This window comes from Anopheles merus, chromosome 2R (assembly GCF_017562075.2).
Source record: "Anopheles merus strain MAF chromosome 2R, AmerM5.1, whole genome shotgun sequence".
Taxonomy (NCBI): domain Eukaryota; kingdom Metazoa; phylum Arthropoda; class Insecta; order Diptera; family Culicidae; genus Anopheles; species Anopheles merus.
In genome coordinates this window covers 55,480,881-55,505,552 of record NC_054082.1, presented here as the reverse complement: position 1 = coordinate 55,505,552, position 24,672 = coordinate 55,480,881, and the positions used below count along the sequence as shown (strand labels likewise).

Genomic DNA, 24,672 nt, shown 5'->3' with positions numbered 1-24,672 from the left:
GCGGGGACTGAGGTTATGTACGGTCGCGGTTTGTCATCGCCGCCACCATCCGCTCCTGCCCCCCCCCCCCCCTGCGATGGCAAAAGCCCGCGCCACGAGAGAAAATGGCAGTTGCACTCACTGCTTGTGGAACGCGCTTGCAAGCGGGAACAGCTAATAGGGCAAGACCACCACCGAGCTCAAACCAACAAACCGACGGCAAGGGGACCCGTCCAATATCTTTTGGGAAAACACCCCTACCAGGACAATTAAATCACCGGGATGAAGCGTCGCCTTTGCAGGGCTGCAGCAGGGGCAAGCGTGATTCGCTCCCTGCTAACACACTTCGGCGTCATGCGTGGAAAAAAGCGTGGAAAGGCAAACAAATGGTTATGGAGGTTTATCCGGAGGGTTCGTTGTAATGTGCATATTCAATTGTGGCTAGGAATGGTTACGATATGATATATTACGATTGTTGGGTTTTCTAATCGTGTTATCCGTTCGTTTATTCATTTTTTTCTTCCGCACTCTATTTCTGCCAAGTGTATCGTTTGGGGTGCGTTTCAAGTACTTCGCATTACTTCGATGATGCATGGAGAGTAATAAACAATGCGAAAGCCAACAAAAATACATAGCATTGAAGAGGATTATTCAATTTGGCTTTTAACACTTTCAACCACATTGATTGAACGTGTGAGTTCTGTCTTTTTACTGCCTGGTTATATGATTCTCCAAATGGATGTCACGATCGTGCAATAATCGCAAAAGTAAAAAAAAATGAATACACGCGATAGGTGCATAACACCATGAATCAGTGCACGGAAAAGGTCCAAAATGTATCTCATTCGGGCTAAAAACATAAACCTACACTACAAGATTTTTCATTACAGGCTAATACAGTTCCTATCTTTACTTACATTTCATAAAGCCGGCTTATTTTACATCAACAAACAATTGATAGAACAGCCGCAGCCTGACATTTGTAATGTGGCACGTTGCTGTACTACTCATTTTCCCATATTTGAAAATCACATCGTCATATATACTTATTTATCCTCCACGATTGTTTTAACGAAAGTAGGATGAATAATTAATTACAAAAAAGCATTAGATCATGAAAGAACAGATAAACAATTGAGAGTTCAAATTTTAATATTATATATAAAGTATTAAATTTGTTTATAGCAGAAAAAAGAGATAATATAAAAAAAAGTCCAAGTAGTTCCGCGTGGTTCCATGGGTGTGATTTATGGATTCTTAAAGTTTGCATGATGCATGAAGTTTGCTGGTCCGGTGGTACAGTCGTCAACACGTGCGACTTAACAACATGCCCGTCATGGGTTCAAGCCCCGAATAGATCGTGCTCCCATACGTAGGACTGACTATCCTGCTATGGTAACAATAAGTCACTGAAAGCCAAGCTCACTTCATTGGTAGGTACAAGGCAGGCCTTGACCGACAACGTTTGTTGTGCCAAAGAAGAATTAGAAGAAGAAATTTTGCATGTTAGTCAACATTGCTTACTCCATATACGTAAGAGGATACGTAACTTAATAACTTATACAGCGCTACAATCAATCACGTAACTGTATTAAACATAAAATTACAGATTTGTAGATTGTGTAAATCTTTAAAATACAAAATAACCTTTTTTTTATTCTAACCAATTGCGTAGCGGGCGCATGAACCTTTGTCGTTCTTACAAACAATATTTAAGATAACACGTGTGTAGAAACAAAGTCGCAAAACATTTAAACGTTTAACGGCAACATAGACATTGACATCTAAACATAAACTAAAACTAGATACTGTTCCCTTGTTATAGTGCTACATTTCAGGCAAGAATTCCATAAAGTCCTCAGTCCTCAATGGGGTTGTCTGGACCATTTACCATCAATTTATCATTTAGAAAATCACATGGTATAATACGTTATGAATTGTGTTAAATTTGCAAACCTGCAAATTTAAAAATAATCTATGACATTTTTCGAGCCATTCAATATTCTAGTTCAAACGAATAAAAATACGAATATGTGGAACGCTTGAAAATTTGAAGACCTTTCTTTTGAAGCAACGCACGTGTCATTTCGAAACGACATAAACGATTGTAGATTGTCAAACGTTCCATCTGCCAATTCCTCATCGCGCCATACCATTTCTGTATAAAAGAAAAAGATGACACAAATAGAAAGATTTGAGCTTTCTATCCACTTAATACGTGAAAGAAGAGTGCCTTAGGGTTCAGCTGTTTGTCTAACATCTACACGATACAACAATGAAATACGCTAAACGATGCAATTACCGAGACCGGAATATCTGTCATGAAGCAACCCACAACAAAGATATTTTCACCAGAACTCGTCGAATCGACAAAACGGGCTAAAAAACTATCATGTTTTTTTTAATAGTCCAGTCCGCAACAAATCACGTGAAACAGGTTTTCTACCACCCAAACATTTATGAAATGATCACAAATCGAACAGATCGAGCAGATAAAGATCATTCAGCATTGGTACAGTGCGTGGACATTGTCGATTTTGGTTTCTCTCCCTTTTCCCGGGTCAATCGCGGGTTCATTGTTGAACACGAGTTTGCTGGAGCAATATCATCCTTGTCAAGTAGTTTGCCAAAGAACAAGAAACGGAGAAATAAAAGAATTGCATTATAACTCCGTTTTAATGGAGAAATAAAATCATAAATGCAAAGGGATGGAATTTGTGCCAAAAATCAAGAGAAATTCATAGCCCCCAAGAACCCAGGCAGAGGGAAAAAATGCCATAATTCTTTCCGATATTGATCGATACACGATTCTTTCACACTTTCACCTTCGCTTCAATGGGCTTGCTCAAGGATCGTGCATTGTACAGCGGAGGAAGATAGCAGTGTCTTGCAAGATCATGAAAACAACACCCAGTTCAAACCCAGGACAAAGGATTCTTCGACGAGGGTTCGAAAAGATACAACAGAATCAATCTTCAGGAGGAGGGGGGGTTGTTTTAGGTTGTTCAGGTCAGTGACGCTTTAAGCATAGCAGTCATTCCGGCATTCTAAACATATATGTATAGTAAGTACCTAAATTTGATGATTTAATTAATGCTATATGTTTAAACAGAATGGTAAATTTTACAAAACTTAAATACTGAGCAGTTCATTCAGGACGAAATCAAAAGCACTGCCCAACTCAGCATGAAATCAACTGTAACCATCACTTCCGGACTTCGAAATGGCTCTAATACCTCTATGACGGTAAACAAACACCCAAAGGTGGCACCATCAGTTATATATCCCTCCCGGGGGTCTTGACGGGCCAGTCCGTTATTATTTGAGCTTGCACCAAACTCTCAGCTTTACCTTTGCTAAGAAACTCTACCGTTGCTCGCTTTCTTCCAACTCAAACCGACTGGATGTCTCGAGTCAGGTCCGGTTTTTTAGGAGGAACTTGATGGGACAATTGATCTCACTTCCGCAGTTGCTCGTAACCTCAATGTTTATACTGTTCTTATGCCCAGTCAGTGTTATTTGTTGGTGGCGATTGTTCCTACACTTCCTGCTGTGAACTAGCCTTCTGTTGCAATAAGCCCATCCGATGACAATCCCTAAAGGCAAACACATTAAGCTTTATAATACAGATTCAATTGCTCGGATGGTTTTACCTTAATTGAGTTTTTTACGTCATTGTGTCATGTTCGCTCTCAATCGCCTTGTCACCCATCGACAGCTTCTTCCGGCTGATTGACTCACTCTGTTAAATCCCAGCCCGGAATTGTACTACACATTTTCCGTTCTCAAAATTGTTTGATTGTTTGACGTGGATTCATCCTTCCAGGTGGTTTTTCTACGCGATGACGTGCCCACACACATACGAACGATCAATTACGCTATTATTCGCAGGTGTGGTCTCGTTCGATACAGAAACAAAGCGTTGCTCAATTTTGTTCTGTTTCTCAAAGATTAAGCTTTGTTTAGACAGACAACAGTAATTATTTTTAGTATTTCGGATGAAATAGTCATATTTATCCCTAATGTACTAACGTTATCAAAATGAAAGTAATACATGCTATTGTAGTAAAAGTAGCCATATATTGATACATTTTTAAACGGAGCTGAGGTCAGCAATGTAAGTGAATAAAATGCAAAGTGTAGAACAAATCAAACAGAATGGCTCTTCTTACCGAAACGGATGCAGAAAAAAAAACTGGACTGGAAATTTTGTACAGTAATCTAAAGCTAATATATAAAATGAAGCTAAAGCTAAGCTAAAATATTAAATGACGACAAAAAACCAATCGATTGACTCGAGTTGCAGTGTAAGGATGAGCTTAGGTCGTAACTAGGGCTAAGATCGTGAGCTACGGTGGGGATAGGTAGTATTCAACTCAAACAGTATTAAGCTGTGAAATGAGGTTGCATTACGATTTAAATTTAAGAAAGTAAAATGGAGTTTAAATGAAGAAGTACCATCTTCGACAAATCGACGTGAAACTTGCGTTATAAAAGGGTCCCACACGAAAGTACTGTCATTTGCTAGTGAGGCGATCACTTCTGTCAAAGTAAGCTCTGTTCACGGCATCTTAGAGCGTTTCTACATACACCGAGAATGCAGCTGAGAAAATAACTGACAGCATGCTTTGACAGCGACTGACAGCATTTTCGGTGAGAGAATTCTCCTCGGCATGCAAAGAACGATGGAGCTGAGAAAAAAAATGAATTGGCAGTTTATAGCGATCGATCAATTTTAGTTTGCATTTTTGCCGTCTAATAATCGTAGAAATATTATTAAAAAGTAAAAGAAACTTTTTTGACTTCATTTTAGCGATTAAAATGGATTTTTTCAACATCATTTAAAAAGTCCCATCTCGGCGCTTTTCAGAGTTTCTACACACACCAGCGTGAGAAACCGGTTGTCAATTCTCTCACAGCCATCTCTCAGCTGCAGTCTCGGTGTATGTAGAAACGCTCTTTGATGTAAACAACTTTTCTAAATACAAATTGCAAAGGAAGTATGAGGCAAGATTTTACGAGAATTATTGGACAAAACACCTAGAAAAATCATTTTATAAGTTTCCAAATCAAAACAGAAGATGTGAGAAGTGAATCAAACAATGTGCATTGGAATTTGGGAAGAAAAACAAAAAGGAAGTCCAGCAGTTTCTCGTCTATGTGACACAGACAGAGAAATGTAGTAAGCGAATCATTATAGAGATGGCGCTAGTGTTTAACGTATTTTCATTTGAAATAAGGAGAAAAATTTTGAAGCTCATTTTGTTCGAAGTGTCACGTCGGTTTGTCGGTGGTACCATATCGGACCAATGCATTCAGACCCACGCAAGGAAAAAGGACTTACGATTGGAATCTCGGGATATGGAACTGCAGAACCCTCCCATCGGATATAAAGACCCGAATTGCGATCGATGAGGTCTGGGCTTAGAGGCCAGTCAACGAAAGGATGTGCATTATTATTATTATTTATTTAATCTTCAACTAATTAAGATGTAACAGTTCAATAAAAAAAAATACATAGCAAAAACAAGATTTGCATCGCAATTCACTGCGACCACGGCAAAAGCCGGAGACGTTCCTTGAAGCACTGAGTTGAGATGTCGAAGTCGAAGCAATCCGAGACAGTGTTGAAGACAGCCGACATGCGGAACATAGGGTCAGACCGACCAGCACTGGAACAGGGTTGAGCGAGCCGTAGAGTTTCTCTAGACCTAAGTGTTCGGGATGGTGCATAGATATCGACTCGATGCAACAAAGGCGATGAGTCGATAGAGCCATTTAGCAATCCAGCGATGAAAGAGCACTGTGCATTGCGTTTTCTAACCGAAAGAGGTTCAAGGCCTAGAAGACGGCACCGCGCAGCATACGGAGGAAGATTATTGCGATCCTGCCAGGGAAGTAGGCGTAGGGCATATCTCGTGAGCTTACGTTGAATCGCCTCAAGTCGAGCAATTGAAGAAGCGGTAGTTGGGCTCCAGACTACGCACGAATATTCCAGAACCGAACGAACGATATTGTTGTACACAGCTTTGATGCACATGGAGTTGCGGAATTCATTAGTTGTCCGGATAACCACGCCAAGTAATTGATTTCCTCTGGCTACAACGTCATCGATATGCTGTTTAAAGTTCAAACTAAAGTCAAGCAGAACGCCCAGGTCTTTGGCATGATTCTGTCGATTAACTGCAGTGCCGTCCATGAAGTAGGTCCCAGTCACTGAGCTCCTACATCGACTAAAAGACACACAGTAGCATTTCTCGATGCAGATAGCCAGTCCATTACGCTTGCACCACGAACAGAAAATTTCGATGCAGTCTTGCAGGAATGTACAATCACCTGTGTTGTGAATAGGCGCAAAATTTTTTGCGTCGTCGGCAAACAGACTGATACTGTCGGGAGGTAAAGCGAGGGTAACATCGTTGATAAACAATATGAAGAGAAGCGGGCCAATATTGCTTCCTTGTGGCACACCCGAGCTGCTGACTATTTCTTTGGACATGTGCTTATCATTTTTCACGATGTATGTGCGATTAATTAGGTAAGACTTAAGCCACTGTACGAGCGAGCTGGGAACTCCTAGCTTATCGAGTTTAGCGAGAAGAATTGCGTGCGGAAGAGAGTCGAATGCTGCTTTCAGATCTATATAAATTGCATCGACTTGAGCTCCGGCATCAATTTGACTAGTGCAATAGGTTACAAATTCAACCAGGTTCGTGGTAGTCGACTTTTTTGGCACGAATCCATGTTGATACGGGCTTAGGTAGCTGCGGCATGCATGTAGCAGATGTTTGTATATCACTAGTTCGAACACCTTGGCAATGGCACACAAAGATGTAATACCCCGGTAGTTGATGGCATCTGTCCTGTCGCTCTTTTTGTAAATAGGAACCATCCAAGATTTCCTCCATGTTTTGGGAAAGTAGCCATTGGCTAGCGATGCATTGAACAATTTTGCAAGGATAGGTGCTACTGTCGTTTGACAGCGTTTCAGCACGGTAGAAGGAATTCCGTCCAGGAGCGAAGGAAGGCTTTAGTTGCGCTAGGGCAGATAAAACGATCTCACTGTCGATGAAAGGAGTGCTCATGTTAATTGCGCCAGCCGGAGTGTTGACGAGAGCTGCATCAATGGTATCGGTATTATTCATGGCCGGTGAAAAGCAATCTGCGAAGCGATCCGCGAAGAGATTGCACATTTCATTAGTGTTGGCACTTGTTGCTCCTTTGTACGTAATGGATTTCGGTGTATGCGTGGATTTTGTTTTGCTGTTGTAGAAGCGCCAAAACGAGTCAGGCCACCTGCAGAGGTTACGTTGAATTTTACTCAAATATCTGCCATATCGAAACCTGTTATAGCTGCAGTATAAAGAGTGCGTGTCAAAGTAGATCGAGCGAGATCTTTGGCAGCGGCGCGTTTGGTTGTGACGATAAGCAGCTCTTTTTACACGTTTGAGTCGTTTGAGTGTGCGGTCCGCCCAGGGGGGGTTAGGTTTAGGACGCTGAACTGGGACGCATACATCAAAGGCTTGCAGCATGTTGAGGATTCTTGGCAGATTCTTCAACCAGAGCATTATTAATGCGTACAGTTCGCACATCCGGGGAGGGTTAAGCACTACGCAAACTAAGCGGCCGGTACCCCCCGCTTACTAGCAAATTTGTTTCTTGTCTAGAAAATTCTTTTCTAGCTAAGAATTCCTCATAGAATGTCTCCTTCAAACACTTCAGAAAGGCCTACATTCTTGTACGAGCGGACTGCACTCGGAGATCACCACACAAACATATTTTCAAATCGACCACGTTCTCGCGAGCGGGAGGTGATCAAAAGATGGACGTGCTACTTTGAAGGACACCTGAATGGAACAGAAGCAAGAGAGGCTGGCGCAAGTAGCAGAACAAGGTAACCACTACAGCAACAGCAGCACAGCAGTAACACCAGTAACAGCGCCATCAAGCAGCTTAAGAGTAATAAGTCTGCTGACGGTGATGAACTAGCGGCCAAGCTCTTCAAGAAGATCCTGTCCCAGATTCTGTACCACTGACCTGCGCCCCTTGCTACAAATTTCTTCGGCAACTACCAAGGCACTCTTTACCACATCAGAAAAATGGGTGAAAATTAGTGTCGGTGCGTACGCCGCTGCTACGAACTAGTGGCGGGAGCTTGAAATCGAACCTACCCGATTCCAATTCCGTGTTCAGAATCAATTCCGGAGCCGATTTCGATGCTGGAATCGATTACAATCCCGAAGTCGATTCCGGAAGCTATTTCGGAGTTGACTTCAGGGCCGATTCCGGAGTCGCTCTGGAGCCGACTCAAATTTGGGAATCGCAATTTGCCCCAGCAACGGAATCAGGATTGACTCCAAAAATGGATATAGCTACGGAATGAGAATCAGTTTTTGAATTGCCATGATAATGGATCGTCTACAAGTAAATGTTGATTCATTGCGGCTATCGATACGTAGTATCAGTACGTAGCATCATCGTAATATCAGACCCAAACGCCAATTGCTATGAAGATGTCGAAACCGACTCCATTTCGAGGCCGATTCTGATTTCGGAGCCAATTCCGATTCCGAGACCGAATCCAGAGCCGATTCTGGAACAAATTCCGAAGCCGATTCCGGAATCAATTTCAGAAAATGATTCCGGACTTACCATCTGGAATCGATTCCAGAAAACATCGGAGTTAGCCGGAATCGATTCCGACAAAAACTTCATTTTTCCCATCACTACTATGAACGGTTACAATTGTACCAGCCAATATGTTTGTTTCTGTTCCCAAAATTATTATTTAAACATGTTTTTAGAAACCATGTTTGAAGTTGAAATGAAACATGTTTTAGTTGTTTTTTTGTGTATTTTGATATTTTTTGAGCTGCGTATGCTTTGCGTGTACGATTTATTTCATGTGTTTAATTGTCCCTTACCCGCCTATATTATATAGAAAATAAGCTTTCTCAACTTCATGTGTGCTAGATCAAGAGCACTTGTTAGATAAAGAAATCGCAACTTCTTTTTCATAAAGCAAAATTTTCGTAGAATCTTCAAGCAGTTTAATTAATGTTCAGGCTCTATCATCCAAATCAACACAATTTGCAGATAGCGAGGTTAATGATAAGCTCATAGCCTCGACAGAACATTTATCCTACTTTCTTATTGGGTAAACTTCTATTTCCATGATCACGTTACAATTGTTCCTGAGATATGTTTCTGAGGTCTGAGATTTTTTGACATGGGTAGATAAAAGGCCTAAATACTTATTTCATTGGTAAAAACAAGTTCAATGTACGTGCGACTCCGCGAGGTGATACGTGTAGCATTGTTTATTTTTTTATGTAAGCTCATCAAATCCATCAGTCTTCCTAGTTGATTTGACTCTGCTACAGTGAAATAATTATTGTTAAAATCACATATTACATTAAAAATATCCTGATTCAAAAAGTAGTCTAGTCATTCTTCAAGTCAAATCATCATTTTTTTGTGTTTATCTATTAGCCTTTTAAAGCAAGGACATTATTTGTTATTAGCAGCATGATTAGTATTAAACCGTGTTCCTTTTTTTCGTATTACTTAATACAGAATTAACACATTTTGAAAAAAATAGCGCTTTGAAAAAAAAATTAATGGCATGTTTTCCCCGGATCGCAACGGCTTCATCATTGTTAAAATGTGTACTTTCTTAAACTCTAAAACAATCAATCGCAATAAAATATTTTCTTTTATCAACACTTTCATACTATCACCTTCAATCAAAACGATATATTTTTGATATTGAAATTGTTTATTTTCAAAACTGCTCATTATAGCCATAAAACCACCAGGAATTTCTTGATTTAGATTATTTATGAAATCAATTAACTAATCATTATCATGCTTCTCAGTCATTGTCCACATTTTTTATAGTGGAAGAATGGAATATTTTTTATTTGAAGAATTGTTTTCTATGTCTATGTCCTAATTTAAGATGTCTTGCTTCTTTCGGATTCAACCTGTATTGCATTTACTAGCATCTTCCTTTACGGAAGTTAGTAATCCTGTTAGCCTTCAAGAATTCACGTGTGTTCAGCATCTCATGACGCACATTTATTGACTATCAGTAATGAGCATCAAGCTACCACGGATATGTTCATTGTTTTCGTTGGTGAAAATCTCGTGATACTCATGACATTTTGCAGCACTGGTCACATGACTGATCGGTGCTCGGAACGATCACCAAAGTCTTGATATGCATATTTTTATCAACCTTAAGCCGCGCGGGCTTTCTCAAGCTGAGTAAAGATTCTCAATTACTCATTAAAGTTTCTCAGACGCTCTAAACTTGTACTGAGACGCAAATCCGTGACCGTCGTCAGTTTTTCTCACTCTGAGATGCTTTATTTGGAGCTTTAAATACAGAAAAATTTATTTTTTGTATTTTTTAAACCTTTTTCAATTTTTTACATTGAAAACACGTTCCACCGTATTTACCGATACATGAATAGCACAATTGTTCGTATTTCAGACAGCCGATCGCTGTATTGTCAACATTTGCAAAGATACTCGAAAGATTCTCAAACTGATTTTGTGCCGATTCTTCAAACGTGGAGAACGTAGATTTCTCAAAAGCAATCATGAATGACTGAGAAAATGAGCGTTGAGAAACTCCATGATCCCGCCGCCTTAGAGTCAATTTTCATTGTTAAGTGATTATTAGTAATGGGTGGTTCCGGAAAAAAAGGTTGGACTGTGGCACGGGGATCCAACCATTTTTGCATTCTCACTAAGTGTCTTCTTTCAGTGTTCCCCCTAAATAAAAAAGTGTCGTTTTTCTTTTAATTTATTTATTTATTTATTTATTTATTTATTTGAATCAAAGTTATCGGGCAGTATGCCTAAATAACTTAATGCTTACAGAGTACAAGTTTAAAGTATGGCCCTAGAACTAACTTGAATATGCTGACGCAGCTGACTAACGGATTGATTGAAATCTGCTGATAACCCTAACCTATTATACACATCAATCATTTTGAGTAGTGGATCATTGGCACCAAAACCAGTCGATCTAAAAGGGCTTCTTAGTAGCTCTCTACTTCTAAGACCTCTAGAGGGAGTAGAAAAGCAAATAAAATTTAAAATGTCAGGTGCATCAAAATCTCCAATTAATAATTTATGCATAAAAGTTATCTGAGCCGTAGTTCTCCTATGCTGTAAAATCTCTAAGCCAAATAGTAAACATCGAACATTATACGAAGGACGTGGAATTTGGTTTGACCAGGGAAGACGATGAAATAATACGTGTGATTTTTTTTCTGATTTTTTTCAATTTTATCTATGTATGTGATTTGATGGGGACACCAAACTACACTGGCAAATTCCAGGATGGGACGGACTAAAGAACAGTATAATGTTTTTAAACTGAAAGGATCTTTAAAGTCGGCCGAGACACGTAAGACAAATCCTAACAGTTTAAGAGCTTTAGTGACGATAGTTTGATAATGACTTGATAAACTAAGCTTACTGTCTAAAATAACTCCTAAGTCCCGAACCTGAGAAAAACGTGGAACGCTGTCTTCATTGATTTTGTAGTTATAAATAATAGGATTTTTTTTCTTTGAGAATGTTATACAACTACATTTGCTAACATTAAGTAACATTTCGTTATTAAAACACCATGCAGAAAAATAGTTTAACGAGTCTTGTAACATTTCACAGTCGTCAGAATATTTAACAGGTAGGAACATTTTTAGATCGTCAGCATATAATAACAATTTAACATGAGGAATAGCAAACACGACATCGTTAATAAATATAATAAATAGTAAAGGTCCTAATATACTCCCTTGAGGAACACCAGATAAATTATGGAATGTGGCAGATAAACTAGTTCCTATCTTAACGTTAATGCAACGATCAGTTAAATAAATTCTTAACCACTCAACAACATTTGTGTGAACACCATACTTTGATAATTTAGATAGCAATAGAAAGTGGTTGACCTTGTCAAAAGCAGCGCAGAAGTCAGTATAAATGACGTCATCCTGTAAGCCCTTGTCAATATAGGAGTGGCAAAAGTTAAGTAAGTATATTAGATTGGTCTCAATCGATCGTTTCGGCATAAAGCCATGTTGAACATTAGAAATTAATGGTGAAAAGGCTTGGAGCATATGACGAGACATTATCTTTTCAAACAGTTTACTGCACGCACATAACATTGAAATTCCTCTATAATTGCACACATTAGTTTTGTCAGATTTTTTATAAACAGGAAACATCCACGATGATTTCCAAAGACGCGGGAAGCATTTCGATTGCAAGGATTTGTTAAATAGTTTGGTCAGTATGGGAATGAGAGCAGCCTTGCAGTTAATGAGAATTGCGCTGGGAATATTGTCAGGCCCAGGTGCGTAGGAAAGCTTCAACAACGAAATAGCAGATTCCACCTCATCATCGTTGATTAGTGGTGTGCATAAATTAACCTTATCATTTATGAAGGATAAAGCCGATGTTGAGTTACACGGTACCGACGAATTGTTGGTGTACACAGAAGAGAAATATGAGGCAAATGCATTGCAAAACTCTTCATCTCCGGTAATGGTGTTTCCCTCAAACTGCATCGAGGAAGGAAGTCGTCCACAGGATTCCTTATCTTTAGCAAATTTCCAGAAAGATGTGGGATGTCGTTTGATATTGATTTCAATTTTCCTGACGTAGTTGGCGTAGGCGGTTCGGTTCAGCTGCTTATATATTTTTGAGGCGCGAGCAAAATTTATTTGATTAGTGCTGTTTTTTAGTCGATGCAGTTTTTTAAGGGCCCGTGATCTTCGACGTTTAGCCAAACGTAGTGCAGAATTGGTCCATGGTGGATGAGCACGAACATTAAACCGTGGGATGAATTGTTCAAACAGTTCATTCATTTGAGAAGAAAATTCAGCCACACTGTCGTTGATGTCGTCATAATCAGCGATAGAGTCTCAGTTGATTTGGTTAAGTGCAGAAACGAGATCAGTGAAATTAGTTCGTCTTAAATTAAAATCTGCTTGACGTGGGGGTTGAGATGACGGTACACTGTATTGCGGGAGCGTGAAGTATGTAAGTAAAGCTGGATGATGTCCATCAGGTTCAACAATACTTTCGATGCATAATTCGATTGGCCTCATGTAATCAGTAACTTTTTCGTTCGCAAACACTAGATCTAACATATTGTTATTGTGGTTTAGAACAGTGTTAAGTTGGCGAAGACCTTCAAAGCATAGTTCGTCGAGTAGAGCTTGACTGGTAGGGGATAGTCGGGTAAGCATAAGATTCAGTGTCGGAAATTTGCCGTTGATATCCCACTTAAGATTAGGTTGATTGAAGTCCCCGAACAGAATTAAAAAGTCATTCTTATTTTTCTCTCTTTTTAAGTGCAATGAATTACAGAATGCATTTATGGTGTCCATGTTGGCTGATTGATCAGGAGGCAAATAAAATGATCCGATGATTAGCGAAACATTAAGAACTTTTACTCGAACCCAAAGGCATTCAATTGTAGATGTGTTTGTCGAGCACAGAGAGGAAGCATAATTTGCATTGATCGCAACGAGGACACCACCACCTCTACATTTGTTACTGTTTGCTGCAGAACGATCCGTACGGAATGCATTAAAGCGGTTGTTATCAAACAAAAGCTCAGATGGAAAGCTGTCATCTAGCCACGTTTCCGTAAGAACGATAACATCCCAGTCGGCGATTGCAGTGTTAGCAAAACATTCTGAGGTTTTAGTACGTAAGCCTCTCACGTTTTGATAAAAGATATTGAATGTGTTTAGTGTTTTGTTTCTTACTGTAATCCAATCGGAACGATCAACTTGCATACAACCACTGGAGGCTTGCGTCGAAGATCCACTTGTGGCTATACATGCAGAGGACAATTTGGTGCTAACTGTAGCACCCAAATTACCACATTCAACAGAATCGATACCTCGCTTCATGCCCTCTTCCAGAAAAGAAGCAATCTCCTTTCTCACGTGTCCCTGTATTAATGCGTTTATCTGTTTCCGTATGTTCTCGTTTTCTTTATCAAATTCCTCCTTGATCTGAATAATCCCTGAATCCAAAAATTCCATCCAAATTAATGTCACCACCACCTTCCATACACTTTATCACATTCATGCAATTCTCATACGCAGACAAAACATTGTGCGACTCAATCACTCAATCATCAAACGAGCGGCAATTTAATTGGGAGGTGTGCAGTCACGGTTAAATGTACCGCATCCACCAACACACCTTATTGGGTCATCGCAGACCCATATGCATTTGGAGCATTTTACACATTTCATCTAACTGCTCTATATAACACTCAATGATTACTACATTTTTAAAAATCTAACTCCTTCACATACCCTTTTACCGCATGCAATATTACACTGAAATGAAAGTTCACCATAAAATCATGCATTAACTACGGAGCAACACAAAACACAACAGCGTTCACTGACTACTACACGCACAGGTATGTGTGAGTGTGTTTATATCATTTAGCGGCAAGTGACTGTTTGAAAGCACCACAAAGTTCCACGGGCAAATAATCAATTTTAAAGTAAATTTCCGATGCAGGTCTGCAAACCCCCATCATCAGCTCACAATTTTCATCGCGAAAAGGGCTCTAACTACACTACACTGAGACCACTGCAAAACTTAAGAAAATGTCCGGTAGTCAAAAGTCGGAAGTGCTTTCCCGTAACTACAGTACGCTAAGATGACGGATATCACTATTTGCTCATTATGAGTGTCTATTCCAATTGGGCCGGTCTGGTGGTACAGTCGTCAACTAGTACGACTTAACAACATGCCCGTCATGGGTTCAAGCCCCGAATAGACCGTGCCTCCATACGTAGGACTGACTATCCTGCTATGGTAGCAATAAGTCACTGAAAGCCAAGCTCACTTCACTAGTGGGTACAGGCAGGCCTTGATCGACAACGGTTGTTGTGCCTGAATGAAGAAGAAGAAGAATCCAATTGGTCAGACATTTTTCGCACTCAATCCTTCATCACGATGATATCTCTGGATACGACAAACTGGACACGCGCATCCCGTGGGCAGTTTTAATGGTTCTGCAATAACATGCCCGTCATGGGTTCATGTCTAGAATGAACCATCCCCCTGTAGCAAGGATTTGACTATCCGGCCACGTGGCAATGAATTTAGCTTCGAAAGCCTGTATAGGCCGGCATGTCCGCGTAGGACGTTACGCCAAATAGAAGAAGAAGCAATGTAATTAGCATCTGCCTCTAGAAGGTAGGAAAACATGAAAGCTCGGTCACGTTGGAGCATATGCAAACATTTCTTGCCGTGCGTATATCGAGTTACCTCAAATCACATAGAATACGCAATATATCATTTACAAAAAATACAAAAAGGGTGCAAAAACTGTATTGTTCATACCTATATGTTCCTAAATGTGTCCTATAACATATTGTCCCTGATTTTAAGCAAACTTTTCCTATGTGCTTCGAATTTGGTTAATTCCAATAAAAACTATTCCAACTATTCCAATCAAACAAAATGTAAGATCCAATGCTTTTTTTCATTTAATAATAAAGCTTGTGTGATTATATCAGTTTCCAAAAGTGAGAAAACCTTACGATGGTCGCGGGCTTGCGTCATTAAAACTAGTTTTGAGTATCTGAGAAACTTTAATGAGATTGTTTTCTCAGCTTGAGAAAGCCCCACGACCCCGCAGCTTTTGGTCATCTGCGGGTCCGAGCCGCGCATACGTAGGACGGATTATCCTGCTGATAACCCATTTATATCACTGGCATCTACCTATTGCAAGCCTACTCCGACAACGGTTTGAGACGCCAAATAAGAAGGGCGGATTATATATCGCTCATTATATGCAGGAATTAAATTTACTGTTTGTTAAACCTGAATCGCGTTGTGAATTTAATCGCATTGCGATAGTTACTGCACAATATATCCGCCTTAAAACAACCACCCATCTTCATCAAAACAAATCAACGTGTAACATCTTTTTACAGTATCTTCACCTTATTTTTTTAAATGTTGGTTATATCTAAGAATAAAGTCAAGTGATACGGCTAACTAGTCGGTTCTTACGAGAAATAAAAGAAATTAAAAAATAACGAAGGTGAAAGCCGGTTGTTAAGCACGAGAATATACTTGCAACATACATAGCGCACAGTATTATACGAAACGAAATACCAAAAACATGAGGTAACATTCTTTATTTTCTTCGTTTTTCTTCAATAACATTTTCCGTCTTTCCATTCGCTTTTACAGACGTGTAACAAAGTTATGGCAAATCCTCCAGATAAGCGTTTGCGCAGAGTTAACAATCTAGGCCGCTATCATTATCGTCCTCTGCACTGTCACCATCGTCACTCTCATCATACATATGTCCGGGAATATACTCGTCTGACGAGCTATCATCAAAATCGGGATCAGATTCGTACGGATATTCATCGTCATCAGACATATTGTCATCAGCTTGCTGCAGTCTTGGTCCAGCGAGGCGCAAAGGCCTGCGCAACAAATCCGCATCTAAAAGTACAAATCTGAACAAAATCAATTCGATCTGAAAAACAGGTACTCTCCACACTACAGTTTATTTAATTAGTCTCTCGAAGATAATTAGAACCATTCATACACCAGAAAATCATTTAATTGTTATTGATTAACCGCAATTATTTGATACATACATTAACTACTGTCTAAATTGCACGACTCATATTTCAACGATTTCATATTCTTTCTCCTGCTTTCTACGCGGTATGCCAGTCTATGTAAGATTTCTTGACTTACTAGTACCACGTAACCGGATAGTAATGAAAGACGTTACAACGAGAGGACGGTTTAGATAACAATCGACTCTTTCCGACCATATAAAAACCGACGTGTGTTAGTCGAATAGACAACCGGGCCACCACGATAATAAATAATAGCATAGATAATATAGTGTATAGAACTGATAAGATAACGAACCACACCCACAATTGCGTTTGTTACATCAAATAATCTTTAAACTTTTTCGGCAAAATAATTGAACGATTTGTACGTCTTATATGCATGGTGTCATCCGGAAAGTTGGATGGTCCAAGCACATTACTTAAATCGATGTCATACTTACTCGGGTCTGGATGATCAAATTCGCGGAAATGCTGCGGATTTCGTCTGTAACATCGTGCACCAAACGGACACAGCGGTGATCCCGGAGGAGGTGGAGGAAAGTTCGGTCTTCTGTAATCCAAATCGCCCGGATGAGCGTAGAGTGTCCGATGATCTTGACCTGCCCGGTAGCATCGTATTCCGAAATCACAGGATGCGCGTAATACACCGGGGTTAGCAACTACTGGGGAGGCGGTGGCAGGCAGTGCCGCTTTCGCTACCAATCCGTCTGGGTCAGGTTTAATCGATACTGGGGGAAAACTACTGCCTGTCGGCAAACAACCATCATTAGCCATTGGGCCTCCGTTGCTTGCCTCCGCATCTGGGTCGGGTTTGATCTGAACTTGCGAACTGTTGCAACCTGATGGTAACGCATCGGGATCCGGTTTAATCTCAACGGGTGTGGTTGTTACGGTTTCTGCCGAGCTGCTGTCGGGAACCATCATTCCTTCAGCATCGGTAGTATGGTTTGCCGGGAGCGGATGGGTTGAAGTCGATGGTTCGGAGTTATTATCTGCACATTCTATCCGTAGCCTTTTTGATTGATCTTCAGATTCTTCTGCATCGTGTTTGCGTTTGGATGGCGTAGCATCCTCCAAAGTGGAAGTTAGATTTTCAGCTTCAATCGGCATTCCTGTGGGGTGTGTATCGGTTTCAGATGTATCTTCGCCTACCTCAAACCACACGCCGTCCACAATAAGTTTAAACTTGTCGCCTATTTCTAGCAGAATGCTTTCTTCCTTCTTCAACGTATAATCAGTGGCCCCGTCCTTTTTCCGGCAAAATATTGGATTGATGTGTAGTGACTCGAGGCGTAGCAATAGCTTGCTACCTTTCAATTCTGATGCGATGCGGCCATGCGTCCGGGACACTCGTTTATCATCGCACTAAAATGATAGAGGAAGGTTCAGTAGCAATCTACGGCAAAGTTACCATTTCCCATGGTACCATAGCACACTCACCTCTAGAAACTTCCCGCGACCAATTTCCTGACCACTCTCGGGGACAGCTTTTTGCGTGTGCTTTATAGTATCGATGATTACCAACTTTTTCATCATCAGGCTGATTTCACTTGATTGTACATGAAATTTCGAGGATAAACGTTGAAGCGCGCGCGTTTTGTTTACGAATCATTTGCGTGTTTACTTTATATGACGCATATGTGATGTAAGATCTTGACATTTGTGGCACAATGGACAATTCGTGTTCTCAAAGCATTTTCACCGAACAATCACAATTACTATGATCTGTTCTAACTTATTCTTAGATAAAGAAGAATACTTAAATGAAATCAATTTTTGCTATTTTATTCACTTTCATAAAGTTTTTAATTTATTTATTAATCTTGATTTCGCTGTCAAATGGTTGCTGAATGTCAGCAGCACCCTGTGAAAATACTAAACAAATCCAACAGATCTGACTGTGCGCCTAGACTTATCGTGACAATTTAACGCCATGAAACGTGAATAAGGCCCGTGTCTGTGCTCCATCGGATGCGATTTTATCGGAAGGCCTGTCAAAATTTTATATGGGATTTGACAGATAACGTCGGACGTGCGATTTCGTCGTACGACGGAATCAAAAAATTTGATTTCGTCGGACGCCGCATCCGATTTTATCGGTCAAACTAAATGTGTGGTGTTTTGTAGGAACAATCTCAACTTAATTTTTCATAATCGTTATATTATTAAAATCATCCAAATAATCGCAATATTATACGAAAAAGCGTTTGACAGCACGTGCGATAAAATCGCATGCGATGGAGCACAGACACGGACCTAAGTAACGAAAAATCAACATGGCTGAAACATTTGACGCCTAAAAGCAAGGACCGTAAAGATATCAGGTCAAGTTATAAGCCCGTTTTGACAGCTAGGTGGAAGAAGAATCGACGAAGAAAACTGACAGTTAGTTTTCCGCGTTTGGCGAACGCTTCAAGTTCTCGAAGGAAAATTTCCATTTTAAATCACGGGCTGTGTTGTAATAAACTAAAATATTCACCCAAATTGATCTCCACCAAATATTGACCATGCAAAACGTAAACAATCCATCAATACATATGCAAGCGGAAAACCATCTGTCAAAATCGGAGCCCAGGGGGGGGATCGCCAAAAGCGCTATAACTACACCTCATTATACATTCCACCTTGCCTAAAAGTATATACCCAACGGCATCACGTATGATGACGTTCGATGAAATGACAAATTTTTCACGCGCCCTCATATCGTATGAAAATAATCGCCGCGGCACTGATTGTTTTTGTATCATCGCAAGTAACATTTGCTTGAAATTGTTTGTCCATATCCGCTCGACTAGTACTCAATACGCCTGAAATTGTGGAGTGGTGTGCGATCAAGTATGCAGAAAGAGCAAAGATTTTGTGTGCTCGTAAATTGGACTTTATTCTATCAATGGACCCTCGAGCCCTCGAGCTCTATGAATCTAACAAAAAAGTCGCATCCCAATCAAATTTTCTTTTAATACCCTTCAACTGGTGCAATTTAAGGGAAGTTTAAGGTGCCAGTTTAAGCAAGGTACATTTAGGATTTCAATCCATCTTGCAGATTAAGGGAAATAGTTCGAATTCCAGATAATTGGTCCGCTTCTCGAGAAGATCTTCATATTATTCATTAATGATGTGTATGTAATTTTGTTTGTGCACTGTTAGTTATCTTAATTAGGCCATACGGCTCGTTGAAGATTAACCAATAAATAATAATAATAAAAATAATCCGTGCTCGAAAATGTCAATTGAAATGGAATGTCATCAATTTTGGTTTCACGCTTCACGATGCAACGCTATTTGGCGGAATGTCTGGTTGCACGGTGACAGTTAACGAAGCGAACTCGATTTCTGTGAAATGGCATGTTTTTGTTTTTCATTTAACCAATTTATCATATTTGAGATAAAACATACAAGTTCCTCTGTTCGCTTGTACATCAGCGCAGTTCAGAATGGCAGCCTCGCAATTAGTTGAAAAGTTAAAGGTGCCCTAATTGTCCATGTTGCACTATATCTGCAATTACGGCTTTCGTGCTGATAATATCTGATTGATTCCTTTCTTCCAGTTTGGTGAAAAGTACATTTTGGCAAACATCGTAGTACTGCCATTAGACAAAGCACCGGCAGGCAGGGTTGCGCTGAAATCCGATGCCACATTACCGGCTCCTCGATTTCCCAAACCATATAACAAAGAATGTGAATTTGCGGCCCGAAACAAATTCCTCACGGGCGATGTATGGGAGTCGTTTGTCTACCGAAAGCTGTACGATTTGTTACAGAATAATTTGGCGGAACATGGTTCTGAAATCTGTCCACCTAATGCGCTTAACAAGGAGCATCTTTTGAACTGTGTAGAACGTCCATACCTGCAGATGAAATACTCATTTCGGGATACAACCTACCGCAACGATTTAAACATGTTCTTCGAAGAGAGGGCCGGAAATTTGCACGATTGCTGTATCTACGTTGAGATCAGTGATATAGGGCGTACTCTATGTGACAAGGTTGTGGATCGTGATAGGACTATACTTCGCTTGCTAAAAGAAATTAATGAGCTAAAGCGAGGGATCACTAACATCAAATTAAATGCGAAGACGCCCGCTGGCAGCAGCAAAAGTTTGCCTGCTCAAATAGAAGAGTATCATCCGGAGCCGGTTAAAAAGAGAATCAGAAGCGCCGACGAAGAGTACGTTCCTGAGAATGGTGCATCATCAGGTGTTAAGCGAATGTATAAACCGTCAAGAATAGTCGATGGTCATAAACCAAATAGTGCATCAGAACCCGATCCCTACACACCGGAAACGACCGACACGCAGGTGAAGGTGTCCTACACGCCAACATCAAGCCCTCAGAACAAAGTGGAGTTCCACAATACCCCATCTTCCAGAGCAATAAAAGTGGATAAAAGCGTGTTCGGACCGGACGACACCGAAGAGTATGATCCGGCAAATCCAAAACCTTCTCCCGGAAAGCAAACGAAGACCGATAGCGAGAAGGACATGTTCTCCGAAAGCGATCATCAACACTCACCAAATGGTCACGAAGCGACAGGTCCTAAGCCTAATCGCACCTCGGCGTATACTGCGAAACGGGAAGTTTTACCACGAAGCAGCAAACAAAGTGTACGCGATTTGGATAATGAAAGCTCGGAAGACATTGAAAGACGTAAAGCGAAGACGACGGACAAAGCAAATGTACCTACTAAGGGAGAGGACAACAAAAAAGCACTTTTAAAACCAAAAAAAGGCATTAACCGAAAAATGGTCCCGAAAAAGGCAGTTGGGGAGGCAGAGTAACATAGAAAAACTAACAGAAATAGTAAGGTGAAGGTGAAAAGACTTTAAAACAACAGAAGGTGCCTGTAAGTACCTATATATGCGTCTTAATCGTTTGATTGTGTTTTAAATTACTTTCTTCTCTTACAGCAATTGTACGAGTCGGTCGTAACAAGAAACATTACATTACGGCATATATTTTTATAAAACTGCTCGGTAGTGGATATCTTCCCATCGGCGACGGAAGTTTGCCTCTGCCGGTAGCATATTGGATGAGGATCAGAAAGTGGCGGTGCTACAATTAGTGCATGAAGTATTTTGTACCACGCTAGTTTGTGGAAGATGAATTTGTGCCACATGAACAGCGAGGAAAGGTATAACACAACAATAATCCGTGTACAACAAATACTTACCAAAATACGTCTGATCATTTCAGTACACCGATTGTTTTGTTACATCTTCGCTACTGATGGAATAGGGATTACGTATTGTCGGGAGATGGCCTTAGCATTATGAGTATTAAAAACAGGAAAAAAGTTCCTTACGTTCCTTTCCATCACTTCATTTTGAATTACCATGAATAGTCTGTGTAGGTCCTTTGACATTGGTCTTGTTTATTGAATATACATTACCTTTTTTGCAAGTAATACAGATATAGTACTTAGAAAACGAAAAGATGTTGTGTATTTCTGTTCAGGATTCAACGAAAGAAGAATAGCATCCTGTATTGTGTTATGATTGGGTGCGCTTTGCTTTAGTCTTCCATACCATAATCATCATCGAAATCGTAGGCTTCCTTCTCTTCCTTTACTTTATCGGGAGAGCTGGCCTGCTTGTTTTGTAGTTTTTTACGTTTTTTCATTTCTTGTTTCAAATTTCGATTGGCCGTTTGATTGCCCTCCAGCAAGAACATTGGGTCTTTGCGGAAGCGTTTCTCTTCTTCAGCGTAATCATTCACCTTTCGTTTGCGGGATCTCCCATCGTCAGTTTTGCCATCCATGGCATCGTCTCGCTCAATAATCGTGCCTTCATTTGTTAGCTGCGATAGCTGATCGCTCTTTGCCAACCGCATGTGCACTGGGCCGCCAGTGTCAACTTCCATCGTGAGAATGTCCTCCTTTTTAATAGACACTTTCATACCTTCCGCGTCCTTCACATCGAAACTGGCCTCATACTGACTGCCGAGTTGCTGCACTAAAGCATCGAGCTGTTGATCAAGATCCAACCCGGGCACATCGTCCGAAGGTGATACGAGCTGCGCGTCAAGATGCACTTCATCCGCATTATCCTCCGGAGGTTGTGTGCAATATTTGATTTTGCCGTTATTCCAATCCTCAATCAGGCACCTGGCTGCCTTTTTTACGTCGGGTACACCCTTCTTCGCCAACGCACCCATGCGTACCGCTTTCTTTGCCAGAAATTCGTCCGTCGAATGAAACTCGCTGATGTCATACAGCTTGCAGAAATACATCATCGTTCCACGCTTGAGAATGTCGTTGGCCAGCGGGAATGGGTCCTGAATTTCGGTCACTCTTTGTGCGTTCTTCAGTGCAAAATATTTGTTCTGGTCTTGGTCCTTCGGACGCTGAAATACGATGCCCGGGCTATCGAGTAGCTTCACATGCGAATCAATCTGCACTTCCTGCATCTGCCTTGTGACGCCCGGTCTAGCACCAACCATGCAGGCACGTTTGCGCTTCAGCGAGTTGACCAGCGAACTTTTACCCACATTCGGAAGACCAACCACACCGACACGGATAGAAGTGCGAATGTTATCATTACGGCAATAATTTGCCAACAGTTCCTTCAGTAAATCCGCTCCAATACAGGGAGAGCATTCTAAAGTTTTGGCGGCTTTAAACTTTTTGTGGCCAATGTTGGATTTTTGCGACTGCGTTGTCGCCTTGAAGGGTATGACGGGGCCAGAGCGACGCAAATATTTCATCCACCTTTCCAAATTATCGCGTGGCACCAGGTCCGCCTTGTTGAGGATCAACACCAACCGCTTCTGTCCCGGTGCTTCACGAACAATCTTTGCCACCTCGGCGCACCGTGTACCGAGCGGATCGCGAGCATCAACCACTTCCAGCACGACATCTGCGGCATCAACAACCTTCTTAAACTCCTTGAAGTATGCTTTCAGGGAGTTTTCCTTGCCTCCGCTCATTACGTTTGCATATTCATCTTCCTCGGCCGCTTCAGGACTGAATTGATCCTGGCGTTTCTCCGCATCAGCCACCATCGATTGAAGCGTCTTGGAGCGTAACTCTTCTTGACGCTGTGCCTTCTGCCGCTCCCGCTCCTTCTGACGCAATTCCTCCTGCTTTTGCTTGAACTCTTCCACCTCCTCAAGCACTTCCTTTTTGAAAGGACATATGTTGGGCACTTGGATTAGTTTCTGCTTTTTGCTCTTCAATTTCGGCAACTTCTTCGCTTCCTTCGCCTTCTTGCGTTTGTTCTCGGCAATCTTCTTGATTACCTTGTACCGCAAGGATGCTTTCTGTCGCTTCGATTTACGACCTAGTAGAAAGTTGTGAGACAAATTAGCTTTACGTGAACAATATACATATGATGCAGATTCTTACATTTCATCGCTTTCAGTGCCATTTTTGCAGATTTGACCTATTGAAACACTTTAATTTAGGTTTTATTAGACGAGTTACACCACTAGACCACGTTTTTCTTTCACCCAAAAAGAAAACACCCGGTCAAAACATGTCACAAACGTCAAACTGTTGAAGCACATGGAATCAGAGTGACCAGAAATACCAATTTATCTGTACACGTAAGTCGAATTTTACGTTTTTTAACTAAAATACTCAAAGTAGGTATAGGGACTAGGTGGGCTTATAGGTTTGGCGGAAAGGCCATATTGGACGATCGAATGACAGGAGGGAATTCGATTGTGATACGTAGTTTTTCACGCACACTACGGCACATAAACCAAAACAGCCATTGGAATTCACACGCATACATCAACAAATGATCGAATCCTTTCCTGTCATTTCGTTTTCATTTTTTTACAGCATGGCTGTCAACTTGTTCGGGATAAGCCACCCTGTATAATAAACCAACTATGAAAATACTATTAGTTACTCGGATTTTTTCTATTTTATTTAGTACATTTATACACTTTATCATTTATTTGATATGATTCGTGCAGAAAATTTCAATATTTCTGGTTTTTAAGCGGTTTCAATTTGTTAGCCAAAATGCAATTCATAACGAACTTGGAGCAAATTGTACCGATTTGACATTTAATCTGC

The 24,672-nt window shown here is 40.7% G+C and overlaps 3 protein-coding genes and 1 long non-coding RNA gene across 5 annotated transcripts; 2 read left to right on the top strand and 2 right to left on the bottom strand.

The window, feature by feature from the left end:
* Window positions 1-12,603: 12,603 nt before the first annotated feature.
* LOC121589372 lies at window positions 12,604-13,756 on the top strand. The gene is made up of 3 exons (XR_006004304.1): window positions 12,604-13,044; window positions 13,146-13,245; window positions 13,360-13,756. It is a non-coding gene; the product is annotated as an uncharacterized LOC121589372 (long non-coding RNA).
* A 2,403-nt stretch (window positions 13,757-16,159) lies between these two features.
* On the bottom strand, window positions 16,160-18,447 carry LOC121590130 (aprataxin and PNK-like factor). 2 transcript variants are annotated; one of them, XM_041909538.1, is made up of 3 exons: window positions 18,090-18,447; window positions 17,090-18,014; window positions 16,160-16,503 (listed from the first exon to the last, which is right to left on the bottom strand). In XM_041909538.1, exons 1-3 carry the CDS (start codon window positions 18,183-18,185, stop codon window positions 16,292-16,294), a joined length of 1,233 nt encoding a protein of 410 aa, XP_041765472.1. In that variant the 5' UTR covers window positions 18,186-18,447; the 3' UTR covers window positions 16,160-16,291. The 2 variants fall into 2 exon arrangements, with proteins under 2 accessions (XP_041765472.1, XP_041765473.1); XM_041909539.1 differs by having other exon boundaries at window positions 16,408-16,517.
* Window positions 18,448-19,364: 917 nt separating this feature from the next.
* Window positions 19,365-22,075, top strand: LOC121589050. The gene is made up of 4 exons (XM_041907618.1): window positions 19,365-20,116; window positions 20,198-21,492; window positions 21,557-21,780; window positions 21,843-22,075. The coding sequence occupies exons 1-2, from the start codon at window positions 20,084-20,086 to the stop codon at window positions 21,425-21,427; spliced, it is 1,263 nt and encodes a 420-aa protein (XP_041763552.1). The 5' UTR covers window positions 19,365-20,083; the 3' UTR covers window positions 21,428-21,492; window positions 21,557-21,780; window positions 21,843-22,075.
* On the bottom strand, window positions 22,001-24,129 carry LOC121589049 (guanine nucleotide-binding protein-like 3 homolog). The gene is made up of 2 exons (XM_041907617.1): window positions 23,992-24,129; window positions 22,001-23,926 (listed from the first exon to the last, which is right to left on the bottom strand). The coding sequence occupies exons 1-2, from the start codon at window positions 24,011-24,013 to the stop codon at window positions 22,161-22,163; spliced, it is 1,788 nt and encodes a 595-aa protein (XP_041763551.1). The 5' UTR covers window positions 24,014-24,129; the 3' UTR covers window positions 22,001-22,160.
* Window positions 24,130-24,672: the final 543 nt, after the last annotated feature.

Coding starts and splice junctions, on each gene's coding strand:
- LOC121590130 (XM_041909538.1), bottom strand. CDS start 18,185: ATGATGAAAAAGTTGGTAATCATCGATACTATAAAGCACACGCAAAAA. Junction 18,015..18,089: donor GTCGCGGGAAGTTTCTAGAG/GTGAGTGTGCTA, acceptor CTATCATTTTAG/TGCGATGATAAACGAGTGTC. Junction 16,504..17,089: donor ATTTGATCATCCAGACCCGA/GTAAGTATGACA, acceptor TTGTACTTTTAG/ATGCGGATTTGTTGCGCAGG.
- LOC121589049 (XM_041907617.1), bottom strand. CDS start 24,013: ATGGCACTGAAAGCGATGAAAT. Junction 23,927..23,991: donor GGCACTGAAAGCGATGAAAT/GTAAGAATCTGC, acceptor ACTTTCTACTAG/GTCGTAAATCGAAGCGACAG.
- LOC121589050 (XM_041907618.1), top strand. CDS start 20,084: ATGGCAGCCTCGCAATTAGTTGAAAAGTTAAAG. Junction 20,117..20,197: donor AATTAGTTGAAAAGTTAAAG/GTGCCCTAATTG, acceptor CCTTTCTTCCAG/TTTGGTGAAAAGTACATTTT.